The sequence below is a fragment of the Palaemon carinicauda genome, chromosome 33, assembly GCF_036898095.1.
Source record: "Palaemon carinicauda isolate YSFRI2023 chromosome 33, ASM3689809v2, whole genome shotgun sequence".
In the NCBI taxonomy this organism is placed as follows: Eukaryota; Metazoa; Arthropoda; class Malacostraca; order Decapoda; family Palaemonidae; genus Palaemon; species Palaemon carinicauda.
Genome location: NC_090757.1, coordinates 16,131,872 through 16,159,689, shown reverse-complemented (window position 1 = coordinate 16,159,689; position 27,818 = coordinate 16,131,872). Strand labels below are relative to the sequence as shown.

At 38.3% G+C, this 27,818-nt stretch overlaps 1 protein-coding gene across 1 annotated transcript in view; it reads right to left on the bottom strand.

The window, feature by feature from the left end:
- LOC137625864 (nuclear receptor subfamily 4 group A member 2-like) overlaps positions 1 to 17,904 on the bottom strand; it is a 49,121-nt gene extending 31,217 nt beyond the window's left edge. Inside the window, exon 1 of the mRNA XM_068356789.1 lies at positions 17,569 to 17,904. Within this exon, the coding sequence (XP_068212890.1) occupies positions 17,569 to 17,797 (229 nt within the window). The 5' untranslated portion in view covers positions 17,798 to 17,904. The remainder of the gene's footprint in view (positions 1 to 17,568) is intronic.
- Positions 17,905 to 27,818: the final 9,914 nt, after the last annotated feature.

The window sequence follows — 27,818 nt, the reverse complement described above, 5'->3', positions numbered from 1 at the left end:
GCTACCAATTAACCATAAGTTATAGTTCGTATTTTTATTGAAATACATAAAAACTTTTCGCCAGCACATGAAGCGGATTAAAATTTCCATTTGGTGTGTATGATATGACGAAATCAAAGAGGATTAATTTTTCTCTTTCGTAGTTGTTTGAGAATGAATGAATTTTGAATTAAGAGCTAGTCAGGGTACGTGTCACTTCCTTGCTTAGATATTTGAAGTCTTAATGGAAGCTATGGTCTTATGTATGTAATACAATTAGAAATTAAATAATCGTGGTAAGTTTGCGTAAAACTTTAAATGCTCTGAAACACGAAAGACGGATATTTACAATAATTGTATTGTAATTTTCCAGAGATAAAGATTTATTTTTCTCTAGGATTTTGGTACTGTAAATTGATAGGCCACGGCCAAAAGACGTGTTTATTAAAGGAAACATATCGCAATATTGCGTCGCTCCTAAACACTTCGCATGAAAACGGCAACCAACCGAGAAACAGCACTGAAATAGCCCCTTTAAGAACAACTCTTAGTTAAGTAATGGTTCTGAGGGAAGTAGGTATACTCTCCTCCAACGTATGTAATGCCAAACTGTTTTTCATTTTGAAAACATGTCTTACTGAGGGTGAAATGAATTTCGAGACAACTCGGAAGGGTTGAGAAAAGCGCGTGGAGTTTTCCAAGTTGGGTTCATCGAGAATTTTTTTTTATCCCACCAAATAATTTTTAAGATAGCAATTATGCTAAGCCGATTAATTTTGTTTTATATATACCGACTCTATTCTTCAGAACCATTTTTTTTCGCCGATAAATTTTCTTGAAATTGTGGAAGGGGCCAAGTGCGATGCTGCCTTACCTTCAACCAAAAGCATGGAGACACTTGCGAGATTGAACGCATGCAGGCACAACAGGTTGGCTGTAGTCGCTTAGTTCATCTGCTGCAGAAGGTAAATCATCCAAGTCCACTTGTGGGACGAACGAGACATCCAAACTATCACTTTAGCTTCTTCTAGTAAAAATTTCTATGTTGAAGTCACTTCAAATCCAGATAGCTATCATGAATGTCTATTTTCAGTTGTTTCACTGGTCATGAAAAATCAGATGCATGTGTGGTGCCATGGGCATAAGTAAAACACGCAAGAAATCCACATGCACACTCACACATGCACACACAAAACGTACACCCAACACAAGAGGCCCTGGAGGTATATTCAAAAGCGAGGCACTGGGTCACTGTTATTTCTCTCACCACCTCTTACGGCGCCGATCCAAGGAACGGCTCCTGTCCAATTCTTAACACTTCCAGTCTCACACTGAGATCACCATCTGATCACCATCTGCCATTCACGACTCCGCGAGTGTTGTGGTGACTAAGAGTGGGCGGTGGAGGAGGAGGAGAAATAAAGGTGGTGCAGTTAGTAGTAGTATTTTGGGTTGGCCTCAGGCACTACCCAAGGCCGGGGCACCGCCGAACTGACTAGACGACCGATTTTTGTCGGGAGCGGCGGTACGGGTGGTGTGGCTTCTGGCCCGGGCGGGGACGGAGTGAGACGGGCGGTGGTCCCTTAGAGCAGCCACCACGGGCGCATCGGCAAAAAGTGGCTGGCCAGCAATGTGGAAATATCACTTTCGCGGGAGGGAGTGTGCAGGGCGGCGGCGGTGGGGGTGGGGGTGGTGCAGGAGGAGGAAGAGTGGCTTCGGCGGACAGGCTGAGAGCTGGCCTGCTCCGGGCTACACGTGTGTTCACCACGATGGTACCGTTCAAACTAACGGACTCGTTTCACGCGCAATAGCCTACCTGCCACGCCATTCCCCCACCCAGCAGTTCACTTTTGCTATCATTCACAAGCTAGCTGCAGCGACGCATGCGCAAAGGACGATGGGTCAGCAGGTCATGGGGTGGGGCCTGTCTGACTCCACCCCAAACGCTGGGCGTGGCCACTGCACACGCGTAGCCAATTGGAAGGCTCCTAATCTACACCTCTCTGCCAATAACAACATTCTTTGTTTAGCAAGATCATGCGATAGTAAATGAATCATTTCACACAGATATGCATCCTACAGCAACTCCTACAGGAGTCCGAACATCTGTTCTTCGACTACGAGCGTGAAGATCAGGATTGTGCGTGTAGATGGGGCGGTCGCAGGACAGGCGGAAAGAATCCTGGAACCTGTCGGATTGTGTCTCAGTTCAGTGCTGTGGCTTCTTGCAGTTACTTATCACCAGAGAGATAGCACAAAGCAAGCCCCCTCCCTCCCCCATCTCGGTTTTGCCTGTCAGCTAAATGTTAAGTTTGGCCACGTGCACATTGCACAAGCCATCACGCGAAACATTGAAAGACCTCTATCCTCAAGAGAGAAAGAAAGGAAGTGATTTTAGAGCTCTGCAGTTGTTATTTTCATTTCCCTTCTGTTGCTTGAGCACCCGAGGAACCGTTTGTGGCACAAAAGGGGAAACAAAACAGACTAAAAAGTATGAATGCAAGTGCGTTAGTTTCAGTGACTGCTGACGGAGACGCATTTCACTCAAAATCGTGAAATGGAAAGAGGATATTGAAATCATATATCACCTTAAGGATGCTCAGTCGCTTGCGCAGATCCATTAGTTTTCATATGGCAGCACAACGCTGGTGGCCAGATGTTTTGCCGTCGCTGAAGTACCGATCGTTGAAAAGTTCTTTATTCAAGTTAATTAGAGATATGGTTATCGATAAATTTTACTTTGCATCAAAAACTCTTATTTTTATAAACTACCCTCAACGAGTTTCCACAACAGCTGTTTTTTTTTTCTAATTACCACATTGAAATACAATATATATGCAATGTGAATATTTCTAACAATCCGTTAAATTTTCTTGTATTGACTCAAAAATTAACCTCGCAATATCATCAAAATCATCCCTTATTGACGCAAAGGACCTCCAATAATATCAAGTCATAACTAAAAGGCGAAAAAGAAAGATTGCTACGTCCATTCGTGTGGTATAACGAGAAACCACAAATAATGTGAATTAATAGACATCTGAGCCCACACACGGTCGATCGCTCGTAAAATCTTGATTGTTTTGAACATTTGTGTTGAATACTCAAAAATGACGTGTCAATATAAAAAATCAGTTTGCGTTGATAATACCAAAATATTTTTAGCTATAAGGATTTTTAAAGAAGCTTTGAATTTTTACAAAACTTTTCGCGATAATTATTTAAACATAATTATTTCATATATAAATGTATCTTTTAAGTATGAGGAAATAATTTTTGTTCATTCGAAAATTCTTAATAAGAACACTGAAAATATTTTCGTCTTGTAAATGCTCTATACGTTAACTAGTAAGGTTTATGAAAGAAAATAAGTATTTCATAATACCATTGATAAAAAAATAATTTTGTCTTATAATAATGCATGTTATAGCAAGTCTAACTAAGACTTTAAATCCAACGTCACAAAAAATATCGAAAATATATACGTGGGCTTTCAGCTCCTTGACAAGAAAAATTTCTTCTAAAGACATTTCCTTTCCCGTATGGCTCGATTGTGTAATTGCGCAAAAAATACTTCAGTATGAGGGAAAGTGTGGTTCTGTAAACGATTGCGTAAAACATCTCATTCTCGTAGGAATTCAAGTATTTTCATGAACTGTCCGTCGAATTTAAGGGTTTTTAGTGTTGGAAACATTGAGCTGTATAAAAGACATTCTGTTTTATTGGGGGCCAGACCACACTCCATATACCGCAACACTGTTATAGCAGACCATAATTTGCGCATTCCTCCATAGATTTAGAGCTGCGAAAGTATCTCCGAAGTTGCATAGAACTCTACGACCCTTGTAAATAAAAAGAAAAATGGGAGGTAAAATTTAGGGAATTAGAAATTATCATGCGTCATAAAAATTGAAAAAAATATCAAACGTGTATATATATATATATATATATGTGTGTGTGTGTATATATGTGTATATATATATATATATATATATATATGTGTGTGTGTGTGTGTATTATATGCGTTTTGCGAATTTTATTTTATTCTAAAGAGAAAATACATAGTTAATTGTAAAATTAATTTCTCTCCATGCAGATGCAGAAAGAGAGGGAGTGGGATGGTATAGGTTATTCCCATTGGGTGGAATTATTTCAGTGTACCGCCATATTTAGAATTAATTTGGTACTACCAAAGTTCACTTGGGAGTCTCTTATGAATTAAATTTATATATCTATAATCTTCAAAGAAGAGATCAGAACCTTGTGCACTTGGTTATACAATTTTTTATGTAGATATTGGTTACATTCATGTAGATAAACATACGACGTTTTGATTATAAGAATTAATAATTTCACGAGGATTTAGAATGCCATTCAGCAGGAAATTCACCTTGTCTGTAGACTTGAAACATGTAACCCATTTTGGGTTGTATTGCACAATCAATGAATTGTGATCAAAATCACGTAGTCACGTGACCTTACCCTTAAGGAAGGTACAAGAAAAGTCGAAGGGTTTTCGTTCCTCCTCAGAAAACGACATAGTAAAAAGGTTAAACAAAGGGAGATGCCTTTTGAGCTGGAACCTTACGACATCTAGTCCCCTAACAGCTGTTCCGGATAGATGTAAACAATGCAACAATACGTTATCCCAAACTTTCGATTTTAATTTCTGTGCCCTTTCAGGGTCCATTATTTTCTTAATGATTGTTTTTTTCTATCATACAAGACGTAGGATAGAAACTCTTGCAACATATAATGGAGTTGCTCAGTCAACAGTGTGCGGAACTAACAATAAATGGCTAAATGTCATGTACATTATCGATTTCATGATGGCTGTAAACTGTCCTCTAAAAATGAAAGGAGTATTTTAGAATCTCGCAAATAACTTACTGGCTCTGTTATGAAGTATAATTCTTGATGTACCCTCAAAGAATCGTTTATTTTGAAAACAAAACGAACAATGGTAAACTTTAGCAGCTTCAGAACACACAACAAACATGGGGGAAGATAAGATAAATATATGTTTAGTTACTAGTACTACTATTACTGCTGCTTCTGTTATTATTTCTGGTTTCTATATTCCGACCAAGATCACATAATTGGTAAACAGGATAAATACATGACGTACATACTGAGTTATATTTGTCCTAATCCTCACATTTCAATTCTTACTCATATGCGATTGGGCTTTTATTAGAATCCTGAAATTAAGAAATGTAAACGCTAGGTAATAAAGTTATATATTTTGAATCCCCAATTGTAAAGAAATCGGTGACTACGGCTTGGTAAAATGGCCTCGTATATAATTTCATTAAGGGTACTAAGATATTCTTGAATTATTGGGTCGGGCGAGTAAGGTGTTTTCCTGAAGTTTGTCCAGAGGTTAAGATTTGCAGCACGAGTGAGGAAAATGGGGAACAAAACGTGTCAGAGAATGCCGTAAATATTCCTCTTGTTCAGGTGTGTTTCATTATGACTGGCATGTACTACTTAGCAGACAAAAAAAATCTTGTTTATATGTATATATATATATATATATATATATATACAGATAATTATTTATATTTACTATATATAAGTAAAATATACAAATGATTATTTAAAGGAACTTGTGGTAAGATAAGTTATTTCATTATTGTCATTATTTAGATTGGGCTGAAAATTCAAAATGCAATTTTATTCCGGGAGTGACTTCGGAAGCTGGCAGTTAAACGAATGACTTCCGTATCGGACTAAACGGCCATTATGCAAGAATGGTCGTTTATCTTTAACCACAAAAATAAAACCAAGTTAAAATATTTAAAGAATGTAGTAAAGGAGAACCCAGTATGCAATAAAGGTGCAAGTAATCGTGATCATTAAGTTGTGGGAAATATAAATTTTTCGTAGAACATGTCTGACATACCCTTACAGACAAACACACACATGCATGTATATATATATATATATATATATAGTGAGTGGGTTTGGAAGTAGAGGTTATGTTTGTATACATAATACATATGTATGTAAAATGTACACGGTGGCCTTGTACATGATGCTCTCCCAACACACACACACACAGAGAGAGAGAGAGAGAGAGAGAGAGAGAGAGAGAGAGAGAGATTTTATCCTATCCTCGAACAGTTTGATTCAGAGTTGTTGTAAAGGTAGTCTCCAACTTGTTTTAATCGACAGGTGGAAGCGATGTGGCTATCCGTGCTACATTTCCAAGCAACGTATCTTTGGCATACAAACAGTTATTATTATTATTGTTATCAACTTCCCTGCTGTCGATCCACCCTCTGTCCCCGCCCCCAACTCTCTCTCTCTCTCTCTCTCTCTCTCTCTCTCTCTCTCTCTCTCTTAAAGAGTTAATATCTTGGAATGTACATAGCTCAACTATTGATGATGTACGGATGAAAATTAATGCCACTAATGAAATGATTAAAAAAAATGAAAAATAAGTTCCATTGAGTGTTATGCGTTAAAAGTCTTTTTAGTACTTCTCTAAATTTCTATATTATCCTCTACGCTTCACGTTGAACGAATACTGTACTCGATAATCCTCTCTGGTGCATTCACTTCACCGGGTCAAGTGTGAGGAAAAGTAGATAAATAAAGGCAGATTACTCACCAGGCTGAATAGGTAACTTGAAAACACGGCGCTCAATTGATCCCGGTGGCTTCCTGACTTCCTCTTCTTTAAAACCTGGGATGGACTCGAGAAACTTGCGCCCTTGGAAGGTTACAGTCTTTTCCGACAGCCATTTATCTTCGCACACGTCATTTTGATAACGTTTAGTTTTTGAAGAGCAAAATTGAAAAGCTCTTTTTATCTCTAAATAATTTATGAGGTCACACTAATTAAAAAAATTAGATAAGTTAACGTTTCTTGAAAAAGGCAACTCGTCCAGTTTGGAGTCCGATGACAACCTGTTTGAGTGTCCGCCGCATGACCTCCTTTTGCTGTGTATGTCGGAACCGCGATTCTCGACGTTCAGATGTTTTCCAAAGATTTATACACGAAGGTAAAACGAACCCTTCCTTCCGGCTGTGTCTAGCCTCCGGATGTACGATCTAATTTTGATTAATTGACGGACTAAATCTGTCTACTCTACAGTGGGTGGAGGAAGCGAGTGTTGTTTGTTACAGCACACGGTGGGGGTTCTACATAGCAGATCAAACCATTTCCCTGAGTACAAAGTGTACTAGAGCGGTATACATAAAAAAACGAGCTGCGTGAGGTACTAAACAACGCACTGTACAGCATGAAGCGATAAAAAAAAATAAAAGCACTCTACAGCTACATAAAAGAAACGAAGCAAACAAGGATAAGGTCCAGCCACTATCGGGACCCCAGCCACAGGTTATGTCTGACGAGCAACTGATTATGCGCGTGCCCTTAGCGGTAGACATACACCACGCCTTCCGCAAGCGACCACCGTAGAGTGTGGTGGTCTCTCTCTCTCGCTCTGTCTCTCTCTCTCTCTCTCTCTCTACCCACCCCCCATCTCTCTGTCTCTCTTCCAGAGCTGTTCCAGAAGGGAAGCTTCATAAAGGAGAAGGATCGAGGCTCTACCTTCAACCATCCAATCGTAATATAGCGGGATTGTTTAAAGAGAAACTTTTGCCGAACGCCGTCGAGGGGAGAGGAGAGAGAGAGGGAGAGGGAGATCCGCATCCACATCCACATCCACATAGCAGCCTGGGTACAGTACTGCTCCACGTACTTTACCACCTCTGTCCCATCAGTTCGGAATGGCGAGAAATGCGGCCTTTTAAATCCATTGTCTCTCTGTGAAAAATAGATGGTCTGTTCTCCGTGCTACGATGAAAAATGAGTTGAAAGAAATTGTTTGGTTATAACTTTTTTTTTTTTCAGGTTAGGGGACGAGGTATAAGTCATCTCTTATTCCTGCTCACGTGAATACATATTTTGGTGTATTATATAATATATATATATATATATATATATATATATGTATGTATGTATGTATGTATATATCCATTAGTTTCTTTTGCATCTTCGAGTATTTCAGATTACTGGCCCTCATCAGCGCTTCCTTAAGTTCAGCCTATTAGGCCTCTTGCAACATGGAGAGCACTCCTCTAATGCATTTTCCATTGCAGTAATCCTCTCAAGTTACTTCCAGAAACCTTTAAATCCGTTCCTTTAACCGGAAAGATGCGTTTCTACTTCTTTCTAGCCAAGTAATGTTTCTTACGTATTTTATTGCAAGCACATTTTTTACACCCAAAGGACACCTCGAATGATGGTGCTGAAAAGATAATTTAAATCCCGTAGGTTTTACCACAGGCTTAAACCTTCGTGATAACTCCCATCCTGGGTACACAGAACAAAAATTTTCAACAAGACTCGCTTCCTTTGAAGAGTCTTGGGTTACTGAACTGATTGCTTCGACGTGCGTTTTTAGAATTTAAGATAACTAAATCCTCTGTCATGTAGAATAAGATGTAAATGTTCTTGTAGTTACCTATTTTTATTATGAAACTAGAAGCTGGAGAGAGAGAGAGAGAGAGAGAGAGAGAGAGAGAGAGAGAATAAATAAATGGATCAGCATACAAATTCATATGGATACTCCACGTCACAGTGGTCCCTTTTTTAACTTTCTAATGAGGTCCAAAATTTCGATTGTGGTTTGAAAAGTCTGTAAGCATCTTGCATATTGTTCGAACGTCTTTGACATCGCGTTTTCACGGAAAAATCATCTATAGAAAATGATCAATAAGGAATCATCGGACGGAGAGATCAACAAAATCAATTAGCGACGAGGATCTGGAATTCCAGTAGCTTTCCTGTAACAGCAGTTCCAAGGTTCATTTCGTGGGGAAAATAATGGGGATTTTAATGAATAAAACAGTCTTTCGTATTAGCATCGATTTCCTTGTGTCTCTCATACAATGAAGGTTTGGTTTTCCCTTGGGCACGAAAAACGCAATGGTACTATGACATATTTGCCTTTTATAGAATTACATTTATTTGTTTAAGTGTACCATTTAAAGATGTCGATCGCGTCATTAGGACGTTTTTCAAAAGCTCAAGATGATGGCATTTATGAAGCGTTACCTTAAAATGTCAGGGCTACTCCTTGAGCAGCAAGAGCCCGTGCTGACATAACGCCCGCATGATCTACATGGCGTACCCAGCAAATTTTTAACTAGACGAAAGAGGGGTTAAACAGCGCCGTGAAGACTGCATTGACGCGCTCGAGGAACTTGAGATATGAAAGTCGCTGCTGTGTCCCCTCCTACGACAGTTAACGGGAACTGCTCTGACAGCCTTCTAGTGTAGAACTCCCTAAGAATCCACTGCTGCTGCGAAACCGTGTACCTGGACTCATTAACCTAAACATGATTCAATCCAGGGTTGCGAGCGACGGGATGACTGACACAGCAACTCGCTAACAGGTGCGCTTGGTGGAGAGAGAGAGAGAGAGAGAGAGAGAGAGAGAGAGAGAGAGATTCAACGGCAAAATAAGAAAGACCAATTCTCTATTTCTCGTATGAGTCCTACATACAAAATTTGTCCCGCTTACTTTCACAAAAGAAATGAATCCCATGCAGACCACAGTCTGACAGAGCTTCTTGGCATTCTTTGTTGCCACTCCCTTGTATTCATCTAGGAAAAATAAATACTCAATAATAATAAAGGCTGTGACTAATGAATGTGTCAAATTGAGACCATGTTTTTTTTTTTTCCCAAAAGTGAGCACACTTAATCGATAAGCGAGGCAATTGCATTAGAAATTTAGTGGGATGTTAAAAGAATTTTTTTGGTAATCCACAATTTTTTGCTAAAAATGGAAAGAAAATAAATAATGATTTATTTTCCTTACCATTGATAAATTATGAATACATTTATTTTTCATTTCAAGGTTCGAAAATATGAAGGAAACCGTACCCTCGTTAATATTCACCTATATCCCACACTAATGGCCTTAACAATTTACTACACCCGTGTATTTGTGTGTGTGTATATATATATATATATATATATAGATATAGATATATATATATATATATATATATTATATATATATATGTAAATATTATGTGTATATATTATATTCTTAATGCACTGAAATGCTGTGAAGTGACAAAGGGAAAACTAAATAAAACACGAAAACAGAGAAAAAACATTTCAAAAGAAAGGATTATGTAAAGTTCCACAGGAAATGATCTCCAAAGATCAGGATAGAATTAATGTTCAGATACTGATAAAATCAAACACGACAACAACAGACATTGTACCGGTTCTAGGATCTTTCTTCTAGCTAAATTACGCAACTTTTGTGCAAGAGATCACTTTCGCTGGAGATCCTCCCCCATCACTCTCTCTCTCTCTCTCTCTCTCTCTCTCTCTCTCTCTCTCGAAATAAGAAATTTGAAGGATGTAGCTTAGTTCTAAAACATTGTATTTGGTTCGAATAGACACTCAGAGACTTCTTATCTATATTGCTAGTATCGAGCCTTGCACCCTTTCCTTTAAGGTGTATGGTCACCTCAATTTTTTTTTTTGTGACAGGTAGCGAGATTTTCTGCAAATATTCGTCTTTTATATGCTCTTAATACCAAGAGTTAAATTAAAAATATCTTGTATACAGTAAGTATATTTATGGATGATATCTTAGGTCTGATCTACTCTGTGAGAGAGAGAGAGAGAGAGAGAGAGAGAGAGAGAGAGCGAAAGTAGGCGTTGGCCAAAAAACTAGGGCTGACAACATTCGACCAGTTTTTTGACAAGTTTGTTATGAGAAGCTCTTCGCATAAAATTCTCGTTCTCTCTCTCTCATACTGTTCTCGACCATCGACGTAGAAACAAGTGGTTCCTTTCTTTTTTTTTTTCTTTTTTTGCAGCCCGTTACTCCTACCCAGTAGAATGAAAGTTCTCCAAAACGGTGAGGATTACCGAACGATAAGAGACCTATGTGACCTAATTTTTGCAGGTGCGATTTTAGGAATTATATCCTTAGATTTCCGACTACATTGTGTTGGATTTACACCATAAGGATGGCAGTAGTTTTAAGTAGGTCATACTGAACTAGAGTCATTCTGGAGAGTAATGGTAATGACAATCATAAGATGGAAGTGAGGCTTCGGGTACTGGATCATACTTTTAGAAACCTACTGAATTAATACTTTATCAAAAATTTGGACGAATTTTTTCATTCAATCTTGGTATGACACTTGGATTTTTAGCGTATTATGATTATCACTACTACTACTACTACTACTACTACTACTACTACTACTACTACTACTACTACTACTACTGATAATCATAATACACTGCATATTCATGCGTCATACTAAGGTTGAATGAAAAAATTCAACCGAATTTTGGACACAAAGTTCAATAACCATTTGCAGTAAGACCTGGAGAGAGGCGAGGTAATGTTGCATGCTAAAAAGCAATAAATTTCAGGCTAAAATTGTCTGAATAGGAAGTTCAAGATCTATGGATAATATCGCATTGCAATTCTTCACCGTTTGACGTTATTGCCATTGTTGCTGATGATCATGTTTGTGTTATGGATCTCTCTTGTTGTCATATGGTGTTTTAATAAAACCTTAATGCCAAAATGATGAACGTTTATATTATATAATAAATCTGAACGTTACTCCATAAGTAATTGATTTGATTGGTCTAGATTAATCCAGCTTTATGCCAGCTCGAATCCTGACCCTAAATTGAGCGAGATGTTGAAGGGAGTAGGAGGCCTCTTTGTTTTTAAACCCCAGGACTTTGCCCAACTAACAGAGACCTGCAATAAATAAGAAATGTCTCCTCGTGATACAAAATGAAGCTTAAGCCTACTGTACCTAGAAATAAAAACTCGCAAGACAGAACTATTATCACCAATACAATGAGAGGCATTACTGCTTTACTTAACCTGTACTCCGATATTCCTTTCGATGCTGCAGAACAGTTTAAAAAGTAAACTATTTAAGTTGCCCAGCCTTAATCATAATACTACAGTTTCAGTGTAAATGAAGAGCAATATGCACATGATACCAAAATATTTTGAAATTTTTGTCAAAAATATTGACAAGCAATAGAAGCTCTGAAATTAGCAAACGATTTAAAATGAAAAGATATTGCTGGAACTGAACACAAAAAGGGAAAAGGAAGGAATAGTCAGTCTGACTGACTGTCTGTCTGCCTCTCTCGTGCAACGTGCAATCGAATATTGATCTTCTATATTGCTATTTTATCTAAGGACCTTCGGATGAACCTGGAGATAACTACAAGATTGGAACACGAGATTCTGCGGAGACGACGGTATGAGAGAGAGAGAGAGAGAGAGAGAGAGAGAGAGAGAGAGAGAGAGAGAGTGAGATTCTGACTCATGCTAAGAACCGTCTTTCTGGTCGTTCAAGGGTTTAAACTTTAATCTCATTAGTATGGAGTCTAAACAATTCTTATTTTCCCTACTATATTTACTTTCATTCTTCCATTTCCCCTGTATGCATAGTGCGCGCTCTCCCAATAGTGTTCAATCTTCAGTTAGTGTTCTTCAAGAGCGTGTCGGTCTTCTTTGGTCTAATATCGTGATTATAACTTGCGATGACGCAGATATTCTTTAAATTCTTCAATAACGTGACTGGAAATTATAGGTGATACCTGCAAAACCTTATAGAAGGGAGTAAATGATTAAGATTAAATATGGAAAATCTGTTTTGATGCTTCATCCACAAAAGCAGTGTCGGTAATAATAACGATAAAAGTGGTAACTTCATGAAATGGCCTTTGTCGTATTTGGTAGTAACCTGGAATGCAATGCACAAGGTCAAAATTGGAAATGTTGCGTACTTGAGAATAAGTCTCTTAGCTCCCAAAAACTGTATATTTATTATAATTATGGGTAGTTTGTAATTTATTGCAAACTTGAACATAGTTCTACAACTGGAGATATTAAGAAAATTTCCACAATGTTATCAAATAATAAAGATTTTAAGTTCAATAAGTTAATATCAACATCACAGGCCTACACTGCAAATAAGAAATATTGATAATTATAAGGGATTATATATATATATATATATATATATATATATATTTTTTTTTTATTTTTTTTTTTTTGCGGATTCTCCAATATTACATCGGGTTCAGTATTAACGGTTAATATAGGCAGATTTAAAATTCAAAAGTCATTTTCTGTTGGTCAAAATGGTTATGCTATATACTGATATCTTTTTGTAGGTCGTAAAATCAATATTTCAATATGATTAATAAATATGAGAGAATTTGGTTAAAATATGTTTATTAAAACTGAAAAGTATAGATGACTTGGAAATTATAAATATCTAGTTTATAGGAGAAAAAGAACTTCAACATAACATATGGAGAATGTTAATAAAAAAAGGGAAAAATAATTGCTGAAATCTTTGAAATTAATGTTGTCAATAAAAGGAATAAAACTGTTTCAGAAGAGCCGGTTGAAATTCCTTGGATCTATATGGATGGACGGGAATAATTAAAGGCCTGGAGAGACTTTTGTTTTCGCCAGATTTAGAGTTTGGTGAGCTTGTAGGAAGGTAGGAAGGGAGGAGGGGAGGGAAAGGGAGAGGAGGGGGTCGTTTGCAGTGGTTGACAGGTCAGGTTCTTAATGACTTACAGCTCTTTTAGATATAAAACTTTATATATATATGTATATATATATATATATATATATATATATAGTGTGTGTATGTGAATATATATGTATGTGTATATATACAATATTTTGTGTACATGTATCTATGCAGCATATACTGTATATATGTGTATATATAAAATATATGATATGTATATATATATATATTATATAATATATATATATATATATATATATATATATATATATATATATATATATATATATCTACTGTATACTGCATATATATGTATTTACATATAGTATATATTATAAACTTTATGAAATACACGTAGGCTATTCATCTCTTCAGTGATGCAATTTCTTTATAAACTTAAAATTCAAATAATAATGAGTGAGTAAATTAATAACTTCAAGAAAATATGTCACACATTTACTAATAATATTCTTATTACCTCACATGACCATTATGACCAGTGTGGAAACTCGTTCCTAAAGAATATATGTGGGCTATAGATTTGTCAAAAAACGTAATAAAGATTAAAATGATTATTGATCACATGACAATTTGAACTAAACGGGTAACTTGCAAACTTTAAATAGCTCAAATAACGATTATAATAATATTTAGGTTAATAATAATTTTTAGTTACTTGACTAACGTAAAAGAAAAAAAAATGTATTTTCTTAACATCGGCCGTATTTGGTGCAAGGATGTAGTCGCTGAAAGCCGGTCCCATTGTTGGTGCTACGTCATGAAACGTCACAGTTTTGCTTGCAGTGTTTTCATACTTTTTTTAATATTTAATTATCATTGAAGGCAGTGACATTATTAACATTATATACGATGTTGCCTTATGAAAATATGTTTACAGAATGAAATAAAATGGTTAACTATACAGTGAAGTGGCAATATGATTGCAAGGCAATTTCAGAGGCAACAAAGCCATATTCCACATGTATCTCGAAGAACGACAAAGAATTTGTAACAGCAATTCTGTTTTGTAATAGAAATAAACTACTTGACATGCAATAATTCGTGAGAAGCCTTTACAAGTCTGGAGAGTTCGTGACAGCATGGATATCGTCGTGTGTCCGTGAGTGTGTTGCAAGGTGTGACGTCACCAGTGCCGGTTGCATCAATACCTCCTCAAGGCTACCAACACAGCAGGGAAAAATTCCCCTCTTTTCGAGCCTAGCAAATCCGAGATTTGCTTTTGACACAGGCTGAGGGTATTGTCCTGGATCAGATTATTTAACGCGAACTTAAACGAGCGGAAAGAAAAAAGAAGAATGACAGACGAACATATTCACAATGAACAAAAGCGTCGTCTATATTTATTCAGAGTCCAGCCTGATTCATGACGTCATGGGCGAGGGAGGAAGTATTGACGTTTTACTGACGTCATTCATGACGTCACATATGGTCGTCGACAGCATGGACGCTTGTATCGACTTACGGCAGAAGGTTTAAAGAGCGATATGTGCTAACCAAGCACTGGAATGTTGAACTTCTTCTTCTTCTTCTTCTTCTTTGAGAGAGAGAGAGAGAGAGAGAGAGAGAGAGAGAGAGAGATCCGTCTTCCCTGATCTCCTTTACGAAAACATTGAAACTTTGATGAACGCCCAAGTTGGAAAACATGGCCAAGATGAGGGGAATTATTAAGACCTTCATAATTGTCACGAACATAAACCTACCTTCGGTTAGGGGGATAAGAAAATACAAGAAGGGAAAATCTGAGAGAGAGAGAGAGAGAGAGAGAGAGAGAGAGAGAGAGAGAGAGAGAGAGAAGACTTGTTGCATTCACGTGAATTTGTCTAAGTATACAATTTAACAGTTACTTTAAAACCAAGTGCAATAACCTACGAGGGACAGAAAACATATAAATTATACACTGAACAAAACAGGGAATATAGAACATTTACAGCTTAACCAATTGAATATTACCATCAACCTATCAGGCAGGGCTACCCAAATATTCTTCTCGAAAACATCTATCCATCCTGACTCTCCCTCAGAATATTGCAACAAGTGACTGTCGACTAGAACTTGGAAATTGCGTGCAGGGTTGAAGGGGACAGCCAGAAGAACATCAACACATGTTATGCAATTTTGATAGGGTCCGTATTCACGCAGCAGGTCACTAGAGCGTATGACCCCCATCCTTAGCTTTCCTTAACAGACCAGAACATTTCTGTCAAATTTTCCTTTCAATTGGAACATGCTCGTTAAATCGAATACTTATAAGTTAAATCTTAATTTTCATCCTTGGGTGCTTAATCATGCGGCAATGTATCTTTAAATCCTTACCGTTGGTCATGTAAAACAAACATGAATTTTTTTGTACTTGTTAGTATTCCTTATTCAAACCATAATTTTCCACATGCACTTGAACAGAATCCGATCCCCAAATGACATAGAAAAGTTTTACAATTTGTTTTTACCATTTCTGCCCTGGAAGATGTTACAAGGTTGGCATAACGAGCAACCAACAACCTCTTGTTTCCCTTCCAACAGATACGGACGCGTGACGCTTCAAAAGATAAGGTGAGGTCAGCTTTAAGTACAGGCCACCCTCCCCCCTCTCGGGCGAATAACCAGGCCGTAGTTCCATGCCCTTATCCTCCCCCACCCTTACTCCCACCCTCAGCTTACCTTACCTACTCTTATTTTGAAGCTCCTACTTCAGGATCACAAATTCCTTATGCCCGGTAGATATTTTAATGGACATGGGCATAACAAGTAATTTAAGTGCTTTTGACCTATCTTCATGGGTGGCTTTCGAAAGAGATTTACTTTTCAAATCTTGTCGACCAAAGGTAGAAGCAGTTTAAAACATTACATTGCCGCCAATTTAAAACCAGTTTCACGAATATCTATTATAATTTCGACAATCGTGAACATTTAAGGAAAAAGAAAAGTTTAGCATGAAATTGTGGTACTGAAGTAGGTGACCTGAAGGATCTTTTTTTCAAGGAAGGAAATGCACAGAGAGAGAGAGAGAGAGAGAGAGAGAGAGAGAGAGAGAGAGAGAGATTTATGCAGATTTGTTTCCTAATGACGGATTTATCAGTGGTGTAACTGTCTGTTAACTGTCGGTATATATGCAAGATAAAATAAGTATAAGAGCTTCTGCAGGAGATGACCTCCCTTGATTCGAAATCCTATAAAAACAACGCCCCACCTGCTGGTTCTTCTGAAGGGCAACATGGCACGAGGTTTTGGAACATCGTGTTCCTTTAGAGGCTAAAGTATACGAAATCATGACGGGGGCGCTTCGAAGTTCAATATATGCGAGAAAGTATCGTATCGTTTTAACTCGTCTGAAAATGTCTCCACTTGAAAAATTCAAACCTGGCTTTATTTTTCTTGAAATATTAACAGATTTCTTAACTTGTACAGTTTATGCACTCCGAGTAAAAAAAATGTCTTTAAATTCACTTTTTTTTCTTTACAAACTTTCACACTGGTCTTTATGAACATCAAAATAATAATAATAGAAATAGGCACAATAATGATACAATTACATCTCTAAAAATTAATATTGACATCTAAACACTGATAAGAGAAGTGCTAGCAGCAAAACATCCTTTAAGCCGAATTGTTTGGAGATAAGAAAAAATAAAGGAAGAAATGCAAGACAGGATGAGACACATTTCTTTGGGTTCTGGCACAAAACTTGAGAATAAACCCCTGTCAGACAATTGGCATTTTTTTTCTAAACTTTTTTTTTTTTTATGACAAGGGGCCCAAGGACTGTTGAACATTCACTCCTTTCTGTGAGCGTTACTTTGGAGAACAGGATTCGTGGGCACAAGAGAACTGGTTCTTAGGGGAGGCCAAAAACCAGACTTGTCTGTGTAAAGGAGGGGTTTGTTCTGAAGTACATTGTCCGAGGGGAGATAGGAACCAAATTGCTGGCTGTCAAGCACACGGGGAAGGAGCTGGGTCGGTTGCTCGCGATTTCTGTCACATCGCGTCTCTCACCTGAGCTGTGGCCTAAGTTGAAAGGTGTGTCTGGAGAAGCTGGTGAGAATTTGAACGGTGCCAGAGATGGAACTGGAGGTGAAGGTGTCGTGGTCACAGGTGGAGATGGAAAAGTCACGTGACTTGTGGTCAAGTGGGGGAAGGCCAGGTCACCCAGTCCGGCGGTGGACACCCCCGCGTCGGTGATCTGATCCAGGTCCAGGTAGGTCTCGTACCAAAGGTCCCTCATCTAGAGAACTAGAGGGGACACTGTATAGATGAGTAGTTCTAGTATAATGCCTTAACACAACCTCAAGCCACGACTGACACACACCCACAACCGATGTCGACCGTCTTCACAACAAGATAACTGCTCTCAACATCTGGTCCCAAGTATATATTGTTGACGTAAGGGATACGTCATTATACGTCACACATCGTCACTACCACATTGGCCAATAGCGCTGCACGAGCCTTCACCGGATTGGCTGGAATATATGACGGAATCAATGCGTCACATCGATTGCTGACGTCATGGTGTGAGGGTGGAAACGCATGCGCTTAAGGACAACAGGAAAGCTTGAAGCCAGTGCAAGATAATGCATGAAAAATCACACTCATTTAACGATGGTTAAACGAATGAAGGTTTTCATAATAAGTAAAGGACAATTTAAAACGCGAAACAGAAATGAATGGCTCTCCCAAACGACGCTAATGACGAAAGGAGGACAAAAATCTCTATATCGAGGTTAGTTGATGAGGGTGCGGGTGTGTCGCCAGTCTCCTGGCAATGTTGGGGTAACACAACGATCATATGAGCGAAAAAGCTATTGCTTTTTCTCAAAGTTTCGACCACTTTGGTCTTTCGGAGAGCTCATCTAATCGCCAGTGAAATCTCTACAACACACTTTAAGCATGTGGGCGTCTACGATATACTTTTTATACTTACCTGACAGAACTTTAAAGATGGCAAATTATAAGGGACGCTATTACTTTGGCTAGCGGAGAATGGGCCTTGATTTGATATGGTCAGCTTCTAGAAACGAACACAGACGGCAGCGTTAATAAGCAATAAAAACGAGAGAGAGAGAGAGAGAGAGAGAGAGAGAGAGAGAGAGAGAGAGACGAATAAATAGTCCTGAGAACCAATATACTGATTCCAATGAAAGGCACATAACTTACGAAGTAAAGAAAATAATTAGGAAAAGAAATTCTTTTCAGGGGAAAAATCAAATGAAGATTAAACAGGACGAAATGTGTTTTATTCTATGCAGACTTTCTTCATCTTCATTGCATATCGATTTCCCCTTTTTATCCTGGCCAGCCTCATCCCCAACAGTCATTCTCCCTCCCCAACCCCACAATTGCCCACCTACCCTCTCCCACCCTTTGGCAACCCACACAACTGCAGTATCCACATAGCTACAAAAGCATTGCGTAAGAATCTTTGTATGCAAGTGGTTGGATTATCACCTACACGCGTGGTAGAATATCTACGCAAATCTCTCTCTCTCTCTCTCTCTCTCTCTCTCTCTCTCTCTCTCTGCCACGTTCGAACGCCAAGCACTATTGTCCTTAACCAAATCTTGCAAACGCACACACGCATGGCCTTTAAATCCGGTTCTTTCTAGAATGATGTTTGTGAAACAAATGCATCTGAATTGTCACGCATATTTCATTCTTTGTGGCATTTTCTTTCATGTTTTCTTGAAGACACTAAAGAAAAAAAGCTAATGAAAATAGGAAGTTTTGAATGGGAAGCCATTAAAGTGACGAAAGATTTCAGTTATGAACTGTTCTGAATTCTTCCGTTTGCATTTCCTCTTAGACGCGTAACCGTAACTTTGTTATGTTTATCACCCCCCGTCTGTTTAATAGTGTTTATTGTCATCCCCCTCTATATCTCGACGTTGGAGGTTTGAACGAAATAGCACCAGGGAAAAAGTTAGGTTTAACAACTACCGCTTCCTCTTCTTTATTGATTTACATTTGTGGTGTTCAATATGAAGTAAAATATGGAGAGAGAGAGAGAGAGAGAGAGAGAGAGAGAGAGAGAGAGAGAGAGAGAGAGGAGAGAGAGGAGAGAGAGAATTGTTAATCCGTCGAAGTGTCATTAAAATAATGCCGAAAAAGAAATTGTCTTAGTACCTTAAGGAATATAATAACTGAACCCTATTGCCAGGAAAAAAATAACTTCCCCTTTATTATGATAAACAAATTGACTGCATGCTTAATGCCTTCCACTTGAGAGGAAATAAGAAACTTACTGATGAATAATAAGATATCGATCTTTAAAATCCCGACTTAACAGTGTTTTCGTCACAGCAAAGATGCGTGAAAATAACTTTTTCATTCTGTCATGTTTATTAGAATTTAAGATTCTTGACAGTTAAACAGTGAAACTGAACAGTAGAATGCAGATAGATATCTAAACAGACAGTGAGAGAGCGCATATAAATAATTTGTTATCTTCATTTCCGCTTGAAGAATGTCGCACGCCTCTCTCTCTCTCTCTCTCTCTCTCTCTCTCTCTCTCTCTCTCTCTCTCTCTCTCTCTCATTTTTCTTTATCCTGAAGCACCCATCACTCTCCTTAATCGGCTGACCGGACGCCGTCGCGTTCGTAGCATGGCGTACAGGGGATTTTACCGAGTTCCCGACAAGTTCCCAAGATTTCGACACCTCAGTTCTTATCCGCTGGTGGCATGATTCATCGTGGAAAGTGTTCGAAATTAGGGTGATTTTGGTAATGTAATTTGAGCGTGAAACCCCATGGGTTTTATGGTAGCGCTTATGGCCGTGCGTACATACGCACGTACGAATAAACTTAATTGTGGCAGGGACTATCGCCTAATGGGGATTTTGTTTTTATTAATTAAGGGGGCAGTAGTAGCAATGTTCATGCAATAATGATAAAACATCCCGTGAATACACTAAATATTAAATTATATTATTTTTTTTACTCTTTAATCAATACTCATAGCTACAAATAATAATTGTCTTGTACGAAAAAGGACATTATTAAGTAACAATTATTTTATACGAAGAAAGCTCATAATTTTAATAGTGAAAATATCAAGATAAATTGACCTGCAACAGAAGCCAAAATATAGTTTTAGAATTGGTTGTGATTAGATACTATTTCGATGCAAATTATACTGCTGCTAATGATAGTAATTATTGTTGAGTCGTAGTATCAGACGTTGGAGACAAGAAGATAGTGTACCTCCTATATATATATATATATATATATACATACAGCAACACTGAGAACGGTTTGAAGTTTCTACAGTTTGAAAGTGACAAACGTGTTACAGAAAGAATTCTAAAATTTGCAACAGACGCTTGTATAGATGACCGCAAAAGTGCTTAGAATTGAAGCTTTAGATGCAATAAGTTTAGCCAAATTATTTACTGCATATTCAAGACGAGCATTATTGTTCCGAGAATGTCCGCCTAGCTTCCAAATACGACAGAGAATACTTTCAATAGACTAATTACTTCGCTAAAAGAACTCGTGCATAATGTTAAACCAGACACTGTGATGATGGACTCTGGAAAAGCTACCATCAATAGCTTATAGTTCAGATGTTACCTGTTACCTATTTTACCTCTCACAAAATATTTACAAACAAGTTGTAACAATAGGTTTGAAACAGCAATATCGCCATGACTATGATTTTAGCTTAAAAATGAGATGCTTGTCTATGGTTGCTTTCCTTCCCATCGATAATCCCATTGACGGCTTTGAAGAATTACCTGAAGATGATTTTCCGCAAAATCTTGTTTCACATTTCCAAACCTATTATATTGGAAGAGTGAGAGGTCATGGCCAACGAAGGCGAAGAATTGAGCCAGTCTTCCCTATTTAGTTATGGAATGTTCATGAACGCACAGTTTTCATGAACCAGAACTTCTGCTGGGGTTTAAACGTTGACCCTTGCAAGTTACCCAGCTCTATTCGGGCTTTTCATATCAACTTTCTACCGTTCACATTGGCTACAAGACCAACTTCATTTCTTAAGAGACTTGAAGAATCTATTGGGACTTATGGCTGGGATGTTGTCATTTCTATAACTGAAGGAACAGGGAGCTACGTACCATGTCATTCTTGATCGATCGTTGATGAAACCTATTGTGGCACACTCCTAGACGGGGTTTAATCTCTTAACTTCTTTTATTATTATTATTATTATTACTAGCTGAGCTACAACCCTAGTTGAAAAAGCTAGATGCTACAAGCCCAAAGGCTCCAACAGGGAAAATAAGCTAGTGAGGAAAGGAAACAAGGAAAATAGAATATTTCAAGAAGAGTAATAAGATTAAAATAAATATCTCTTATATAAACTATAAAAACTTTAACAAAACAAGAAGAAGAGAAATAAAATAGAATAGTGTGCTCGATTGTACCCTCAAGCAAGAGAACTCTAACCCAAGACAGCGGAAGACCATGGTACAGAGGCTATGGCACTACCCAAGACTAGAGAACAATGGTTTGATTTTGGAGTGTCCTTCTCCTAGAAGAGCAGCTTACCATAGCTAAAGAGTCTCTTCTACCCTTACCAAGAGGAAAGTGGCCACTGAACAATTAGTGCAGTAACCCCGTGAGTGAAGAAGAATTGTTAGGTAATCTGTGATGTCAGGTGTATGAGGACAGAGGAGCATATGTAAAGAATAGGCCAGACTATTCAGTGTGGATGTGTGTAGGCAAAAGGAAAACGAACCGTAACCAGAGAGAAGGATCCAATGTAGTACCATCTGGCCAGTCAAAAGACCATAACTCTTTAGCAGTAGTATCTCAATGGGTGGCTGATGCCCTGGCCAGCCTACTCTTTCTCCATCAAAGAGTATCTTAGTAGCTGCTTTTATTCCATCGCTCATTTCTGCCCCCATCAACATCATCGGTGAACACCAAGAACTTAATCACTTATCCCCTAAGCATTGCCTTTGCATCACCAAGGAGTTTCGCGGATGCATAAACAGGAGCAATGGAAGGAGGCAGTGAATAACTTAGCATGAGGCCTCATACGATATCCACTCTAATCCCAGCTATATTTATACTGATACACTTGTCTAGATTTTGGAGTTACTGTGTGGAGTCTATTAAAGCTCCTTTTAAGGTCTCCAAGAGCGCTGGATGGCTAATATCAAAACCTCCTTTAAGTCAATAAATGGTATTTAAAGCCTCTTCTCACATTTAGCCTTTTGATAATTTCTCCATATAATAATAAATTGCTGCTTACACTCGCCCTGGACTTGAAGCCCTTTTGTCATACTGAGGAGGGTATGTACTCTGCCAAGCTCTTAGCACAAAGGTTATAGTTTTAGGCTTAAATTCCCTGGCCTTGCAAACGACATCAATTTGGGCAGCAGGGTTGTCCTACCCTTAATCCAATCTCTATTAGCCTTTTTGGAGTTTAGGGTTTTATTGTATATCTTCCACTATCATATAGTCTGTTGCCTCCCTAAAATCAGCTGCTATTATACCATTGGAGCCCGTTGAAGTTTTCAATTTTGTTGTCTTCTTACACCATTGTACATCTATACTGTTACTAGCTCCAAAATGGTCCACATTTGGCTAGTCAATTCATGATTTGTTATCTAGCTTTCTTTTTTCTGCTCACCCAAAAAAGAGCTGCCTATAATTTGACCATACCCGGTAGAAAGGATGACCTAAACAGTGTCTTTTATTAGGAGGACACTGTGAGTAATGCAGTTTCTATTTTTGCCTTAGTCTCTTTACGTTGCAGCATATTCTCGCCAATACCTTACCTTTCGAGGTATATCTCCCGTTGTTGCTCTCCTGCTCTGATAATTTGTCGGTTCATACTTAGTCTCCTACCAAATATGCCTTCCTTTAGTGCATCTATGAATGTGGCTGTTATCTTCTCTTCTTTCCCACCGTTATCCCTGCCTTCAGGGGTCAGTTGCTTGATGCACCCTCTCCAATGCACCCTCTCTAATACCCTCTATCAAAGTTATCCTCTTCCACCTAACCTCCTCTCTCCATACCATTCTTCACCTTAATCTCGCCATTTGATTTTTCTGCTTTCCTCTCGTTCTCTCCCCCCCCACTAACAAGGTCCTCCTAAACCTTCCTCACTCTCTCCCATTCTTCAAATGTTCCCTCCTCTATGCTACTACTAGAGCGAGATCCCTCACTCCCATATGGCCTACACAGGGTGAGATCCCAATGTCTTGGATTCCCGGCCATAGAGTCATAGTATTCATTCATTCCAATATTGCTTAGAATATTTTTGTCCTTTGCCCCTTTGGTAGTGCAGGATTTCACCACATCCCTTGTCATTATAGAGTTTGTCACACATGGTTGCTCTCCATTGCGAGCCACTTAGCTTCTTTTAAGCTATGCTGAATTATATTTATCTGATGTGGATGACAATCCTGCGCTGGCTTTAGATCTTTCTCCGAAATCTCTAGGAGCTCCTGTTACTTCGCCTTCCCAGTACAGTCATGTTAATCTTGCTCAGCAGTCCATCATTAGAGGCGCTTTGCTCTTTTTCAGCACTGATGTCCCGTATGCAGCATATTGTATCATTCTCATTTTTTTTATACTGGGCTGTCTACCAAGGCAAGACCTTTTTCTTTATCTTTTTATTGATGTAGGGGCATCATTGCTTTCAATTTCAAATTTCAACATAGATCTTTCTTCACTTGAAATCCAGTAGAACCTGGCCCTCACATGGCTTCCACGACTGTGGCCGATTTGCATTTCCCTCCCAAGAATTCTTATCCTTCCTCTTCTTTCTTTTCTTCTTACCTGGGGCATCTTTTGTTGACTTTTTTTCCACACATTCTTTTTTTGCCACACATTCTGTCTATTGATCTGTCTTTTAATGTGCTCACATATTCTATGGTTAATAAATGGATGGCCAATGTTTGTAGCTTCGAAAAAGAACTTGTCGCTAGTCATTGGTATCACCAGCTCTTCCTCTTTTGCAAATATTAGGTTGTTCCACTTAAATTCATTCGTGTAATGAATTCCAGTGTATTTTTGTTTTAACGATGGAAGAAGCAATGCAGTACCCATAACTTGCGCGGTTCAGACAGACACAAGAAAAGAATATAATAAGAAAAAAAGTGGGGTCATTTATGAGGAAACAGTTGGAGCTGTGTCTTGGAAGTTAGACTACCTAGGGAGTCGGAGGAAATCAAAACAAGGAACCCGTGTCAAATCAAGCAATGATAGTTATTTATCCTGGATGATTCCATTCATCAATTCATATATAGGACAAATAACCTGAGATAATATTTAACACTGGTGACGGTCTTGAGTTTTACTCTGGATTAGATGGATGGAGTCTTGATGTAGCCTCCTGGACTCATACTCCCTGCAACACCTTGCACCTTGCCACAATTACAGGTGTACCATGGCTAGCGTAAGGAGATCTGCTCGCTCACCTTCAACCACTACGAAAAATACTCGTTCGATCAAATTTAATGTGATGTAAACAACCTTTGGGGGAATTTGCATCATCAAAGGCCTTTTCAGCATCAAGTCAATAGACTCTCCTATCAGCTCTTAACAATCCATTGCAAGCTACATCCTATTCAGAATTACTCGGGTGAGCATTGTCAAGGTGACTGGATACTTTGTCATAATTTAACATTTTGATTTTGGAATGTTTTCTTTCGATAACTTTAATGTTATTTTTTTTCTTCTATCTGCTATATGGGGTTTTATTTGTGAGTCAACATATTTGGGGCAAATTACTTTGTGGCATATAACTCTGCAGTCTTCATCTATTGAAATTTCTCCAACAATGCATTCATCCTTTGTTGTTGATAACACACCTACTTACGACACCAGAAGGAATATCGTTCATTCAATTAGTCTCTCTGGTATTGGCTCTTCTTCGTAGAAGATCCCGTAAGATTTATCCTTCGTTTCATGAAGTTCTTTGTGTTTTTATTGGGCCAAGTATTTTGCTTATTACAGATTCATTCGCATATGGTATCAATAATCTTCTAGTGGTATTTCTATGTTCGTATATCTAATTTTTGCTGGGTTGTTTCCGTCGTCCTCGTCAACAGAAAATTCAACGTTACATATTTTTGTGATATTTTCTTCAATTCCACCCTTTCTGCTCATTCTTTCAATTTCTTCAAGAACGCCCCTTATGCATCTTCTCTTGTTCTCTGTGTACACCTTTGTAATTTAGTATTAAGGATGAAATTTTGTTTAGTTTATTACCATATGAGTAATTTTAACCTGTTAGAAACATTGTTACCTGTTCTCGTACTAATCTTCGCGATTAATATTGTTCTTTTCTACCCTAAGTCTTTGACCTCACTCGGCCTTTAGGTTGCATTCATTTCTTCATTCCCTTTTCATTAATTTCAAATCTCGTCTGATCATCTTCAAGGTCTGATGAACAATAACCACCATAACAAGCTGTCGTCACTACATTCATCTGGACTTGCTTGTGTCTTTACACAAGGAACATATTCTCCCAAGAACTGTGCGCTTAAAGGTAATTCGATTTTAATTGGCGACCAGTTTTTCTAAAAGTTATGTGTATACTAAAGTTATTTACATATGACCGGTAGCCCATTGTTTTAAAAATTAGGGGTTTCTGGTAATTTTTTTTTCATTCAAATCCCTGGGGGTAAGTTTAGGTATATTTATGAATATTTGGGTATTAATCACTGCATTCCCAAAAATTGACTCGTCGGAGAACGAAATTTTCAGCTTGAAAGCCATAATTCTTTTCATTTGGTCTGTATTATGAAATACAGTGTATTTACATAGCTCATAGTATTGTTTCCCAACAAAACATTCAAGATTCCTACGCAAGTTGCAAAGTTTAGTCTCTGTCTCTCTCTAGTTACGCTTAAGTTTGAAATGCAAATAGACTTTAAAATGCAGTGGGCTCTAATATTTGGATGAAAATTGATAATTGCAGTATATTGAAATTACCTCGAAGATGTTTTTGTTTAGTAGTCAGAATTCTAACCTAACTTTTGAGTGCAGGTGAAGCTTAATGTAGTAAAGAATTAAACCAAGCACATCAAACTTTTCCATGCTATAGTTTTTCACATTCAAATTCCATATTTATTTAACCTGGACGAAGGTAGCTTACCATATACTAAATGGAAGATTGTTTTGTAGTCGTTTAGATACCTGTTACCTGAGACTCGTTGTCGCTGTCTAACAGGTGGAGTAAATCACCGTGTTTGTGTGTGTGAGAGAGAGAGAGAGAGAGAGAGAGAGAGAGAGAGAGAGAGAGAGAGAGAGAGAGAGAGAGAGAGAATATTATTTGATGGATTTCATCCCCACCGGAGGAGTTATATCTTCTATGCGCTCCTGTTTTGAATGAATGCAAATATTTTTGACCGAGATATAAAACTTGTGATTCAGTGCTCTCTCTCTCCCTCTCTCTCTCTCTCTCTCTCTCTCTCTCTCTCTCTCTCTCTCTCTCTCTCTCTCTCTTCGGCACACAACAGTCTACTAAAACACGGGTACACGATGACTAGGTTATTATTATTATTAAAAGGAGGAGATTGGCCAGCTCAATGATTTATAGGTGAATAGAGGCATTATCAATTTTTAGGAACGCCCCCTTCTGTTCCCCCCTTGTCCGATCCGAGATTCGAACGTAGAACCTCAGATTGCCAGCTGTGAACATAACCATTAACACCACGATATACATAGATATATAAATGTATAGGACAAATAACCTTAGATAATATTTCCCACTGGTGACGGTCTTGATTTTTAGTCAGGAATAAATGGATTGAGTCTTGATTTAGCCACCTGGGCTCACACTCCCTGTTGTGGTGGCCGATATGGTAGCGTCCCTGACTGGTGATCACTAGACTGGGTTTCGAGTCTTGCTCAAACTCGTTAGTTTCTTTGGGCGCTACAACCTCACCATACTTGTGAGCTAAGGATGGGGGTTCGGGTAGCCTATAGGTCTATCTGCCGAGTCATCAGTAGCCAGTGCCTGGCCCTTCTTGGTCATAGCTTGGGTGGAGAGGCGTTTTGGGCACTGAATCATATGGATATATGGTCAGACTCTAGGGCATTGTCCTGCTCTGTAGGGCAATGTCACTGTCCCCTGCCCCTGCCATTCATGAGTGGCCTTTAAACCTTAAAACACCTTATCACGTACTACATTCATATATAAATGTACTCTGTATTGTACTTATTTTTCGAGACTTTATTGTTGAGGGCACTGCCCACTGCTGCAAAATAGAAATTTTAGAAGTCAAAACCTTAGAAGGTTATAAAGAGGCCGTGACTTATTTCCA